Here is a 14687-nt window from a genome sequence, read left to right on the forward strand (position 1 = left end):
AACAATTGCAGAATTGGCTCGTTTATTAATGCAAATCATCTTCTTGGAAATATTACAAAAGTGTGACCATCACAGCAAAACACAACCTTTGGTGGTTAAAATCTAAATGTACATGTCACCCACTCCAAAAGTCATAAATATACATTAAACACTCTTTTAAAATATTTTATTATTAGCTTAAAAAGTGATATAAAAAGGACTCGGGTTTAAAAAGCCGTTGTGTGGCGCCAAAATAAAAGTCTAAATTTGGAGTTTGACGGACAAGAAATACTGATTGACGACTGCATGATAATGTGAAGGATGTTGGGCAACTAACAAAATGTCCTCAGCTGCTTGCCGTGCACACAAACTAGTTGGGCAACTAGTTCGTGACAACAAGAACCTCCCATTTGCGTTAGCCACGCCCCCCCAGGCTCGCAGCACCCGGTCCACAGGAGGGACTAGACTGGGGGCTGGCCGTTGTGCCGCAGGCCGGCGTAAGGCCACAGAAGCTGCTGGATGGTCATCCAGGAGTCCCCGGTGCCCACAGGGGCCGCGTCCACCGCGGGCTGCATCACCAGGCTGGCCAACAGCGCCACCAGACCTAGTCAGGACCACACAATCATGGCCACTCAACAACAACTGCACTTTATTTTATTATTATTATTAATCAGTCACAATCCTCATGTAAGACAAGAACACGCTTTTCTTTTTTTATGCATTCTAACTCACAAAATACGGCAAGTAAGAGGTGGCTAATAGGAATATACTATTGTGCCCATAAAAGCCACACAAGAACAACACTTTATTTACATCTCCTGACCTGAATATTAACAAGTGTTAGCATTGTTGTTATTATAAGCGCTAACGCAGACATACTGAGCTGCTGCATGGCCTCGGAGTTGGTGAAAGTTGATTGTTTATGATAAATCATGTGTCTCACCTGGATAATAGAAGGCTGTGGACATAAACCCACAAGTTGGTCAACTTTGACATCCAACTTAGACCTGGAGGTGGCGAGAACGACGCAAAAAGACACTTTTTTTGTGGCGCTTTTTTTTAACCCTTTGTGAGGATCATGATTACTTCATCTAAACGGGAAGATATAAACATCCCATCAGTCTTTATCCCAGTGAGAGCAGACATCGTAGACTAAGTGATTGTACATCTTGTTTAGCACTTAGCAATACTGCAACTTGATGCTTAGTGTTGGACTAAAACTGCATCTGTTTAGCACACATATCGTCACTGAAGTCATGACAGGATGTAAACGCCTCGAGAGCCCATATTTGAAAACAACCAGGAAGACGGCCATCTTAGTTTCCGTCGGCCATTTTTTAGGCCAAAACCAGGTGTCGTTCTTGAAGGAACTCCTAGGGATTTGGACCAAATGACAGATACTAGACCATACTTGCCAACCTTGAGACCTCAGATATCGGGAGGTGGGGGGGCGTGTTTGGGGCGGGGGCGTGGCTAAGGGCGTGGTTAAGAGGAGAGTATATTTACAGCTAGAATTCACCAAGTATTTCATATATATATATATATGAAATACTTGACTTTCAGTGAATTCTAGGTATATATATATATGTATATATATATATTTTTTTTACATTTTATTATACATATAAATAAAATATTTGAATTTCAGTGTTCTGCAGGCTATCCAGTAGATGGCAGTATTGTCCTGTTTAAGAGTGTCACAACATTGCTGTTTACGGCAGACGAACTGCTTTACGGTAGACTAAACGTGACTGCTGTTGTTGTGTGTTGTTACCGCGCTGGGAGGACGTTAATGAAACTGCCTAACAATAAACCCACATAAGAAACCAGGAACTCTCTCTCCTTGTTGTGCACTCTACTCTCTAAAAGCCGTAGATGTTATGACGTCATTGGGCAGGCAAGCTGTTCATATTGTGGGAAAGCGGACGTGAGAACGGCTGTCCCCACTCAGGTCCGCATTGAGCTGGAGGGGGCGTGGCCTCCAGCTCCGGCTGAATACCGGGAGTTTGTCGGGAGAGGCGCTGAATACCGGGAGTCTCCCGCTAAAAACGGGAGGGTTGGCAAGTATGTACTAGAGTGATGGGCGACTAAAAACTGCGAAGGAATTCTGCCCACGCCATAGGAAGTGGGCGTGGCATGGCGTCCAACTTCAATCTGATGGCTCGCCACCAAACTTTTAACATGACTTGGGTCCAGAAACTCAAATCTTGATCAGAATTGGTACAAAAGATGAGGACCTCCTAAAGTGCTGGATCAGTCAGTGCCTGGTTTTGGTTAACTGATCAGATGTCCTTCCAAACTGATAGGAGGCTTTTCGGTTGGGGTCTGACCCCGACTAGACTTTGTTATCAACACCTTGGGGCGGAAAATTGAAAACTCCAATCTGTCGGAAAGACCGCAATACTGCTGTGGCGCCAACATCGCCCCCTTCTGCTGGAACATGTAAACTTCCTTCAACAATCTCCGGTCCATAGGCGTGGTCTTACATAAGGATGGTGACTGATGGGCAAGCATCACTGACCTGCGAGAACCAGAACCATGGCCAACCATAGCCAGAGCCCCCGGCTGCCCCGGGCCGCCGTCGCCACCCGGGAGGAAGTCAAGGACTGGGGCAGAGACGGGCATATGGCTGGGTCTGAAGACGCCGGGCTGGAGGAGGAGCTGGGACTGCAAGTCAAGCAAAGACATCCAAAAAATGAGAACATGGTGGAGGCTGGCATGAGGATGGAATGCAGGCCAGGAGAGGTTGCAGCAGATGTCATTAGGACTTGTCTACATTAAGCCGGATAACTCCTTAAACCCACAGTCAGACACACTAAACCATCGTTTAGTGACCCCCCTTTTAGACCAGTTGATCTGCCGTTTCTTTTCTGCTCTGCCCCCCTCCTTCGTGGAGGGGGTGGGCACAGATTCAGTCCCCACAGATGAACCGCTAGCTGTCCAAAGTCGTAACCAGGGTGGACCACTCATCTGTGCATCAGTTGGTGACATCTCTGTGCTGCTGACCTGTCTCCGCTCGGGATGGTCTCCTGCTGGTCCCACTATGGACTGGACTCTCACACTATTAACTAGATCCACTATGGACTGGACTCTCACTATTATGTTAGATCCACTATGGACTGGACTCTCACACTATTAACTAGATCCACTATGGACTGGGCTCTCACTATTATGTTAGATCCACTATGGACTGGACTCTCACACTATTAACTAGATCCACTATGGACTGGACTCTCACACTATTATGTTAGATCCACTATGGACTGGACTCTCACACTATTAACTAGATCCACTATGGACTGGACTCTCACACTATTATGTTAGATCCACTATGGACTGGACTCTCACACTATTAACTAGATCCACTATGGACTGGACTCTCACACTATTATGTTAGATCCACTATGGACTAGACTCTCACTATTATGTTAGATCCACTATGGACTGGACTCTCACACTATTATGTTAGATCCACTATGGACTGGACTCTCACACTATTATGTTAGATCCACTATGGACTGGACTCTCACACTATTATGTTAGATCCACTATGGACTGGACTCTCACTATTATGTTAGATCCACTATGGACTGGACTCTCACACTATTAGATCCACTATGGACTGGACTCTCAGACTATTATGTTAGATCCACTATGGACTGGACTCTCACACTATTAACTAGATCCACTATGGACTGGACTCTCACACTATTATGTTAGATCCACTATGGACTGGACTCTCACACTATTAACTAGATCCACTATGGACTGGACTCTCACACTATTATGTTAGATCCACTATGGACTAGACTCTCACTATTATGTTAGATCCACTATGGACTGGACTCTCACACTATTATGTTAGATCCACTATGGACTGGACTCTCACACTATTATGTTAGATCCACTATGGACTGGACTCTCACACTATTATGTTAGATCCACTATGGACTGGACTCTCACTATTATGTTAGATCCACTATGGACTGGACTCTCACACTATTAGATCCACTATGGACTGGACTCTCACACTATTATGTTAGATCCACTATGGACTGGACTCTCACACTATTAACTAGATCCACTATGGACTGGACTCTCACTATTATGTTAGATCCACTATGGACTGGACTCTCACACTATTAACTAGATCCACTATGGACTGGGCTCTCACTATTATGTTAGATCCACTATGGACTGGACTCTCACACTATTAACTAGATCCACTATGGACTGGACTCTCACACTATTATGTTAGATCCACTATGGACTGGACTCTCACACTATTAACTAGATCCACTATGGACTGGACTCTCACACTATTATGTTAGATCCACTATGGACTGGACTCTCACACTATTAACTAGATCCACTATGGACTGGACTCTCACACTATTATGTTAGATCCACTATGGACTAGACTCTCACTATTATGTTAGATCCACTATGGACTGGACTCTCACACTATTATGTTAGATCCACTATGGACTGGACTCTCACACTATTATGTTAGATCCACTATGGACTGGACTCTCACACTATTATGTTAGATCCACTATGGACTGGACTCTCACTATTATGTTAGATCCACTATGGACTGGACTCTCACACTATTGGATCCACTATGGACTGGACTCTCACACTATTATGTTAGATCCACTATGGACTGGACTCTCACACTATTATGTTAGATCCACTATGGACTGGACTCTCACACTATTATGTTAGATCCACTATGGACTGGACTCTCACACTATTAACTAGTTCCACTATGGACTGGACTCTCACACTATTATGTTAGATCCACTATGGACTGGACTCTCACACTATTATGTTAGATCCACTATGGACTGGACTCTCACTATTATGTTAGATCCACTATGGACTGGAGTCTCACACTATTATGTTAGATCCACTATGGACTGGACTCTCACACTATTAACTAGATCCACTATGGACTGGACTCTCACTATTATGTTAAATCCACTATGGACTGGACTCGCACACTATTATGTTAGATCCACTATGGACTGGACTCTCACACTATTAGATCCACTATGGACTGGACTCTCACACTATTATGTTAGATCCACTATGGACTGGACTCTCACTATTATGTTAGATCCACTATGGACTGGATTCTCACACTATTATGTTAAATCCACTATGGACTGGACTCTCACACTATTATGTTAGATCCACTATGGACTGGACTCTCACTATTATGTTAGATCCACTATGGACTGGACTCTCACACTATTATGTTAGATCCACTATGGACTGTAATCTCACTATTATGTTAGATCCACTATGGACTGGACTCTCACACTATTATGTTAGATCCACTATGGACTGGACTCTCACACTATTATGTTAGATCCACTATGGACTGGACTCACTCACTATTATGTTAGATCCACTATGGACTGGACTCTCACACTATTATGTTAGATCCACTATGGACTGGACTCTCACACTATTATGTTAGATCCACTATGGACTGGACTCTCACACTATTATGTTAGATCCACTATGGACTGGACTCTCACACTATTATGTTAGATCCACTATGGACTGGACTCTCACACTATTATGTTGGATCCACTATGGACTGGACTCTCACTATTATGTTAGATCCACTATGGACTGGACTCTCACACTATTATATTAGATCCTCTATGGAATGGACTCTCACACTATTAACTAGATCCACTATGGACTGGACTTTCACACTATTATGTTAAATCCACTATGGACTGGACTCTCACACTATTATGTGAGATCCACTATGGACTGGACTCTCACACTATTAACTAGATCCCCTATGGACTGGACTCTCACACTATTATGTTAGATCCACTATGGACTGGACTCTCACACTATTAACTAGATCCACTATGGACTGGACTCTCACACTATTAACTAGATCCACTATGGACTGGACTCTCACTATTATGTTAAATCCACTATGGACTGGACTCTCACACTATTATGTTAGATCCACTATGGACTGGACTCTCACACTATTAGATCCACTATGGACTGGACTCTCACACTATTATGTTAGATCCACTTTGGACTGGACTCTCACTATTATGTTAGATCCACTATGGACTGGACTCTCACACTATTATGTTAGATCCACTATGGACTGGACTCTCACTATTATGTTAGATCCACTATGGACTGGACTCTCACACTATTATGTTAGATCCACTATGGACTGGACTCTCACACTATTATGTTAGATCAACTATGGACTGGACTCTCACACTATTATGTTAGATCCACTATGGACTGGACTCTCACACTATTATGTTAGATCCACTATGGACTGGACTCTCACACTATTAACTAGATCCACTATGGACTGGACTTTCACACTATTATGTTAAATCCACTATGGACTGGACTCTCACACTATTAAGTGAGATCCACTATGGACTGGACTCTCACACTATTAACTAGATCCCCTATGGACTGGACTCTCACACTATTATGTTAGATCCACTATGGACTGGACTCTCACACTATTATGTTAGATCCACTATGGACTGGACTCTCACACTATTATGTTAGATCCACTATGGACTGGACTCTCACACTATTATGTTAGATCCACTATGGACTGGACTCTCACTATTATGTTAGATCCACTATGGACTGGACTCTCACACTATTATATTAGATCCACTATGGACTGGACTCTCACACTATTAACTAGATCCACTATGGACTGGACTTTCACACTATTATGTTAAATCCACTATGGACTGGACTCTCACACTATTATGTGAGATCCACTATGGACTGGACACTCACACTATTAACTAGATCCCCTATGGACTGGACTCTCACACTATTATGTTAGATCCACTATGGACTGGACTCTCACACTATTATGTTAGATCCCCTATGGACTGGACTCTCACTATTATGTTAGATCCACTACGGACTGGACTCACACTATTATGTTAGATCCACTATGGACTGGACTCTCACACTATTATGTTAGATCCACTATGGACTGGACTCTCACACTATTATGTTAGATCCACTATGGACTGGACTCTCACTATTATGTTAGATCAGGTTTGTTTTTAGCAATCAAGACTATTTCAGTTGTGCGGACGCCATCCTTCTTTGCGGGGACATTGTTGATTGTCATGTCATGTATGGATGTACGTTGTGGACGCCATCTCTACTCCACACACTGTAAGTCTTTGCTGTCGTCCAGCATTCTGTTTTTGTTTACTTGGTAGCCAGTTCAGTTTTACTTTCATTTTTCATTTTACTTCATTGCCTTTTCCTAGCAGGACATGCCTTTAGTTCATTTTTGGTTGAAGCATTGCATACCTTTCTACCTGCACGCCGCTCTGCATACTGGGATCACGACAAACCATCCTCGACGCGTTTCGACTTCTACAAAGCAATGAACTACCTGCTGCCACCTACTGGCATGGAGTATTACATGATGATGGCGTTTGTGTGGACAGGGATCAGTTAGGTGGGATATATCCTGAATAAAGTTATCCGGCTTAGTGTGGAAGACACCGGACGGACAAGCAGAGGATGGCGCATGCATAGGCCCCTCCCCCGCACATGCATAGGCCCCTCCCCCGCACACGCATAGGCCCCTCCCCCGCACACTTACAGCATGACAAAGAGTTCCTCCTCACTCCTGAACCACGTGGAAGGAAAAGAACATTTACAAAAGATTATTGTCGAAAGGGAGGGGGAAAAAAAAAGTGGTTAGAAGAAGACACGAATGTCACACAAGCCAAAGAGCGTTTGAACGCAGCGACGTCTCACTCTGGCGGCGTATTTAGAGGCACTAACGTCTTGAGCGGCAGAATGAAGGAGGTCAGTCTGCTGCCCAGCTCGCTGAGGCTGGACCTCCTCTTCTCCGCCACCGGCTCCTCCGGCTCCTCGCCACACTGGGGGTCCGAGGTGTGGCGCCCCGTCCTGTGGGCCCCGCGGGGGGTGGGGGGGAAGGGGAGGGGGAGTCGGACATGGACACACAAGTGACACGCTCAGTCGGCACATCGCTGGACAAAAAAAAGCTGGGCCGCGTCTTGTTTGCATGACGACCACAAACCTTCTACACTTCAATCTTTTCCTACAACATGCGGGAGGGAACTTGTGGACACGCCTGACTGCATGCAAGATGGCTGCATCGCTAACTTTTATAGACATTTCTTATTTATTTAAAAGACACAAATTCAATCTGGTTTTTCAACAATTTGGGTCCCACAGTGGAAGATGGAGCCTCGATGCTGGCACTTAGACACTTTTAAAAGGACTTTCCACGTACATTTGTAAATATTAAGATCGAATCATTAACTAGATCCACTATGGACTGGACTCTCACACTATTATGTTAGATCCACTATGGACTGGACTCTCTCACTATTATGTTAGATCCACTATGGACTGGACTCTCTCACTATTATGTTAGATCCACTATGGACTAGACTCTCACACTATTATGTTAGATCCACTATGGACTGGACTCTCACACTATTATGTTAGATCCACCAAGGACTGTACTCTCACTATTATGTTAGATCCACTATGGACTGGACTCTCACACTATTATGTTAGATCCACCAAGGACTGGACTCTCACACTATTATGTTAGATCCACTATGGACTAGACTCTCACACTATTATGTTAGATCCACCAAGGACTGTACTCTCACACTATTATGTTAGATCCACCAAGGACTGTACTCTCACACTATTATGTTAGATCCACTATGGACTGGACTCTCACTATTATGTTAGATCCACTATGGACTGGACTCTCACACTATTATGTTAGATCCACTATGGACTGGACTCTCACTATTATGTTAGATCCACTATGGACTGGACTCTCACTATTATGTTAGATCCACTATGGACTGGACTCTCACTATTATGTTAGATCCACTATGGACTGGACTCTCACTATTATGTTAGATCCACTATGGACTGGACTCTCACTATTATGTTAGATCCACCAAGGACTGTACTCTCACTATTGTGTTAGATCCACTATGGACTGGACTCTCACACTATTATGTTAGATCCACTATGGACTGGACTCTCACTATTATGTTAGATCCACTATGGACTGGACTCACACTATTATGTTAGATCCACTATGGACTGGACTCTCACACTATTATGTTAGATCCACTATGGGCTGGACTCTCACTATTATGTTAGATCCACTATGGACTGGACTCTCACACTATTATGTTAGATCCACTATGGGCTGGACTCTCACTATTATGTTAGATCCACTATGGACTGGACTCTCACACTATTATGTTAGATCCACTATGGACTGGACTCTCACACTATTATGTTAGATCCACTATGGACTGGACTCTCACACTATTATGTTAGATCCACTATGGACTGGACTCTCACACTATTATGTTAGATCCACTATGGACTGGACTCTCACACTATTATGTTAGATCCACTATGGACTGGACTCTCACACTATTATGTTAGATCCACTATGGACTGGACTCTCACTATTATGTTAGATCCACTATGGACTGGACTCTCACACTATTATGTTAGATCCACTATGGACTGGACTCTCACACTATTATGTTAGATCCACTATGGACTGGACTCTCACACTATTATGTTAGATCCACTATGGACTGGACTCTCACAATATTATGTTAGATCCACTATGGACTGGACTCTCACTATTATGTTAGATCCACTATGGACTGGACTCTCACACTATTATGTTAGATCCACTATGGACTGGACTCTCACTATTATGTTAGATCCACTATGGACTGGACTCTCACACTATCATGTTAGATCCACTATGGACTGGACTCTCACAATATTTAAGATTGAACCGAACACGACTCCCGTGCACAAAGGCTTCATTCATTCATTTTGTGTCACGCCCGCAGACAAAAAGCGGGGCACCGCATTTTCGTGAGGGGGCGGAGCCTTCCAGGTCACTTGCTGTGCAGTACACCACTAGTCACTTCAGCGCGGGGGCTTTGAAATAATAGTCAAAATGTATGTCAAAAGTGTACATACACTTGTAAAGAACATCATGTCATGGCTGTCTCGAGCTTCCAATCATTTCTACAACTCTTATTTTTTTGTGGGATGCGACGTGGAGGTGTCGGTTTCTTTGATCTATTGAACAGCCACAGGAAGACCTTGTCGTGACCCGAGGTCTACAAAGCAGAGAGGCAGCAGGACCCGACACCGCTCCAGGCAACTTTTCTTTAAACTGTTTTATGACCGAGTGCGGCAGCTGTTTATGACCCCCTCCCCTTAGAAACAGCTGCAACCATGTAATCGGAAAAATGCCCCAAAAAATGAGGAGGCGTGGAGCTCCCTCCTCAGAGCGTGGGGCGACGCTGTACGAGGGACGCGCTCTCTGTTTGATTCCTTTGCTTCTTGTCTCGTCTAACAGATGTCATCGGTGTTTCAACCTCACAGCCTGTTTTGCTGCCAATGGAACTGCTGCTTTAAATGGGACAACGAACAAGGAGGATTACCTCCAAATTCTTGAACAAGTCAGGAAAGTCACTTGGAGCCATTTCAAAGCAGCTTAAGGTCCCAAGAGCAACTGTGCAGACAATTGTTGGCAAGTATAAAGTGCATGGCACAGTTTTGTCACTGCCACAATCAGGAAGAAAACGCAAGCTATCACCTGCTGCTGAGAGAAAATTGGTCAGGATGATCAAGAGTCAACTGAGAACCAACAAAAAGCAGGTCTGCAAGGAATTGGAAGCTGCTGGAACACAGGTGTCAGTGTCCACAGTCAAGCATGGCCATGGACTGAGAGGCTCCAGAAGCCACACCTTAAGGCTCCTCTAAACTTTGCTGCTGATCACATGGACAAAGATAAGACCTTCTGGAGGAAAGTTCTGTGGTCAGATGAAACAAAAATGGAGCTGTTTGGCCACAATACCCAGCAATATGTTTGGAGGAGAAATCCCAGGAACACCATGCCTACGGTCAAGCATGGTGGTGGTAGTATTATGCTCTGGGCCTGTTTTGCTGCCAATGGAACTGCTGCTTTAAATGGGACAATGAAAAAGGAGGATTAGCTCCAAATTGTTCAGGACAAGCTAAAGTCATCAGCCCGGAGGTTGGGTCTTGTTGGGTGTTCCAACAGGACAATGACTCCAAACCCACCTCAAAAGTGGTAAAGCTGTTATGTATTGCAGGGGGGAGTTGACGGCACAGACTCAAGGGGGCAGTATAGCTTTATGTATTTTATTATATATATTACAATATATATAATAATCAACAATAATACTATAAATAAACTAGAAATGGAGTGTGACCAAAAGTGGTAAAGGAATGGCTAAATCAGGCTAGAATGAAGGTTTTAGAATGGCCTTCCCAAAGTCATGACTTAAAGGTGTGGACAATGCTGAAGAAACAAGTCCATGTCAGAAAAGCAACACATTTAGCTGAACTGCAGCAATTTAGTGGTCAAGTGGTCAAGCAGAAGCTTGTGGATGGCTACCAAAAGCGCCTTATTGCAGGTCAACTTGCCAAGGAAGCAAATATTAACATTGCTGTATGTATACTTTTGACCACCACATTTTCAGTAGAACCATAATAAATTTATAAAAGAAGCAAACTTCATGAATGTTTTTTGTGAGCAACAAGTATGTGCTCCAATCACAATAAATAAGAGTTGTAGAAATGATTGTAAACTCCAGACAGCCATGACATGATGTTCTTTACAAGTGTATGTACACTTATGACCACCACTGTATATGTGGTAAACAACTAAACAAAATGATACAGTCTGTAGCTGAATGACAAATAAGAGAGCTGCAAGCTCTAGTTTTAGACGTGTAGCAAAGCCTGCTACATCACTGTGCAAGAAGTGGAAAAAAACCAACCCCCAAGCATGTTCTGGGGACATATTCACTATAAAGTCCACTTTGCCAAATAATGATGCAGCCATCTTTTCAATAGCAGCCCACTTCTGCCTGCCATTTCTTACCCCTTCATCCCGCCAGAGGGCTCCTCGGTGTCAACCCAGGCCGCAGAGCTAACAAAGCGCTTAAGCGGGGGGCGTGCCATGTTCTTGCCGGCCGCATTCCTGGAACCCGCCGTCGTCGACGACGACAACAAACAACAACAACAACAACAACAACCCTGGTTATGGTACAGTGTCTAGCAAGCTTCCACAACACCGGTGTGGTGCACAGAAGCCATTCGAAAGAGTTTCAACACTCACCATGGAGCTCTCCTGGTCACTCTTTCTGCCTCGCTGTCTGCACCGTCCTGTTGTTTGCTCTATGTGGAGGGAAAGAAACATTTCAAACAATATTCATGCAAATTCAAAACGTTGTGTAAATGGTAAATAAAAAGAGAGTACAACAAATCCTTTTCAACTTATATTCAATTGAATAGACTGCAAAGACAAGATATTTCATGTTCACACTGAGAAACTTTGGTATTTTTTGCAAATGTTAGCTCATTTGGAATTTGATGCCCTGCGACGTGTTTCAAAAAAGCTGGCACAAGTGGCAAAAAAGACAGAGAGTTGAGGAATGCTCATCAAAGACTTAGAGAAAATATGAGTTTGTATTCCTATATAAGAACTATCCAACACAGGGGTCACCAACGCGGTGCCCGCGGGCACCAGGTAGCCCGTAAGGACCAGATGAGTAGCCCGCCGGCCTGTTCTAAAAATAGCTCAAATAGCAGCACTTACCAGTGAGCTGACTCTATTTTTTAAATTATATTTATTTACTAGCAAGCTGGTCTCGCTTTGCCCGACATTTTTAATTCTAAGAGAGACAAAACTCAAATAGAATTTGAAAATCCAAGAAAATATTTTAAAGACTTGGTCTTCACTTGTTTAAATAAATTCATTATTTTTTTTTACTTTGCTTCTTATAACTTTCAGAAAGACAATTTTAGAGAAAAAAATACAACCTTAAAAATGATTTTAGGATTTTTAAACGCATACCTATTTACCTTTTAATTTCCTTCCTCTTCTTTCCTGACAATTTAAATCAATGTTCAAGTAAATTAATTTTTTTTATTGTAAAGAATAATAAATAAATTAATAATAATAAAAAAATTATTCTGGCAAATCTAGAAAATCTGTAGAATCAAATTTAAATGTTATTTCAAAGTCTTTTGAATTTATTTTAAAATTTTTGTTGTGGAAAATCTAGAAGAAATAATGATTTTTCTTTGTTAGAAATATAGCTTGGTCCAATTTGTTATATATTCTAACAAAGTGCAGATTGGATTTTAACCTATTAAACATGTCATCAAAATTCTAAAATTAATCTTAATCAGGAAAAATTACTAATGATGTTCCATAAATTCTTTTTTAAATTTTTTTCAAAAAGATTCAAATTAGCCAGTTTTTCTCTTCTTTTTTTCGGTTGAATTTTGAATTTTAAAGACTCGAAATTGAAGATAAACTATGTTTCAAAATTTAATTGTCATTTCTTTTGTGTTTTCTCCTCTTTTAAACCGTTCAATTAAGTGTAAATATTATTAATTATTAATAATAACATAGAGTTAAAGGTAAATTGAGCAAATTGGCTTTTTCTGGCAATTTATTGAAGTGTGTATCAAACTGGTAGCCCTTCGCATTAATCACTACCCAAGAAGGAGCTCTTGGTTTCAAAAAGGTTGGTGATCCCCTGATCCAACGTATCAAGATATTTACACAAAGTTTGGATTTTTGGCAGATATCTTTTTTTTTAGTCGTCTTGGTTGTCCATCCATCTTTGTTATTGGTTGCGTGACGGAACATGAAACTCGTGGCGCTCCTTTAATGAGTCCACGCTCCGAGCGTTGCGGACGGAGGCTCGTCGAGCGACTCCATCGCTGCGGTAGCGAAAATAAACAAAAGGTCGGGGAAAACCCTGGGAAAGAAGGACAAAAACTGGATTTCCCAGTCAAAAATTGGAAGTTTTGACAGGTAAGCGAAGGAGACGCACTGTTAGGACAGAAAAGGTGGGGCGTGTCCACGTGAACGCCGCAGTGAAAAAGACGAGATATTTAACGTTGGAACTGGTCAACTTTATTGTTTGCAAATATTAGCTCATTTGGAATTTGATGCCCTGCGACATGTTTCAAAAAAAGCTGGCACAAGTGGCAAAAAAGAGTGAGGAAGTTGAGGAATACTCATCAAAGACTTATTTGGAACATCCCACAGGGGAACAGGCTAATTGGGAACAGGTGGGTGCCATGATTGGGTATAAAAGTAGATTCCATGAAATGCTCAGTCGTTCACAAACAAGGATGGGGCGAGGGATTACCACTTTGTCAACAAATGCCTGAGCAAATTGTTGAACAGTTTAAGAAAAACCTTTCTCAAGCAGCTATTGCAAGGAATTTAGGGATTTCACCATCTACGCTCCGTAATATCATCAAAAGGTTCAGAGGATCTGGAGAAATCACTGCACGTAAGCCATGATATTACACACCTTGGATCCCTCAGGCGCTACTGCATCAAAAAGCCACATCGGTGTGTAAAGGATATCACCACATGGGCTCAGGAACACTTCAGAAACCCACTGTCAGTAACTACAGTTGGTCGCTACATCTGTAAGTGCAAGTTAAAACTCTACTATGCAAAGCCAAAGCCATTTATCAACAACACCCGGAAACGCCGCCGGCTTCGCTGGGCCCGAGCTCATCTAAGATGGACTGATGCAAAGTGGAAAAGTGTTCTG

At 42.6% G+C, this 14687-nt stretch overlaps 1 protein-coding gene across 5 annotated transcripts in view; it reads right to left on the bottom strand.

The window, feature by feature from the left end:
* Positions 1-5: 5 nt before the first annotated feature.
* The window catches only part of LOC133662471 (inositol 1,4,5-triphosphate receptor associated 2-like), a 17353-nt gene continuing 2671 nt past the window's right edge, over positions 6-14687 (bottom strand). For 2 of the 5 annotated variants that reach the window (XM_062066494.1, XM_062066493.1), the window contains exons 5-10: positions 12221-12279; positions 11984-12082; positions 7792-7944; positions 7634-7660; positions 2501-2646; positions 6-583 (exon numbers count right to left, since the gene is read on the bottom strand). In XM_062066494.1, coding sequence (XP_061922478.1) covers positions 441-583; positions 2501-2646; positions 7634-7660; positions 7792-7944; positions 11984-12082; positions 12221-12279 — 627 coding nt within the window. In that variant the 3' untranslated portion in view covers positions 6-440. The remainder of the gene's footprint in view (positions 584-2500; positions 2647-7633; positions 7661-7791; positions 7945-11983; positions 12083-12220; positions 12280-14687) is intronic. The other 3 variants (XM_062066495.1, XM_062066496.1, XM_062066497.1) reach the window with 3 other exon arrangements.

This window comes from Entelurus aequoreus, linkage group LG12 (genome assembly GCF_033978785.1).
Source record: "Entelurus aequoreus isolate RoL-2023_Sb linkage group LG12, RoL_Eaeq_v1.1, whole genome shotgun sequence".
NCBI classification, from domain to species: Eukaryota; Metazoa; Chordata; class Actinopteri; order Syngnathiformes; family Syngnathidae; genus Entelurus; species Entelurus aequoreus.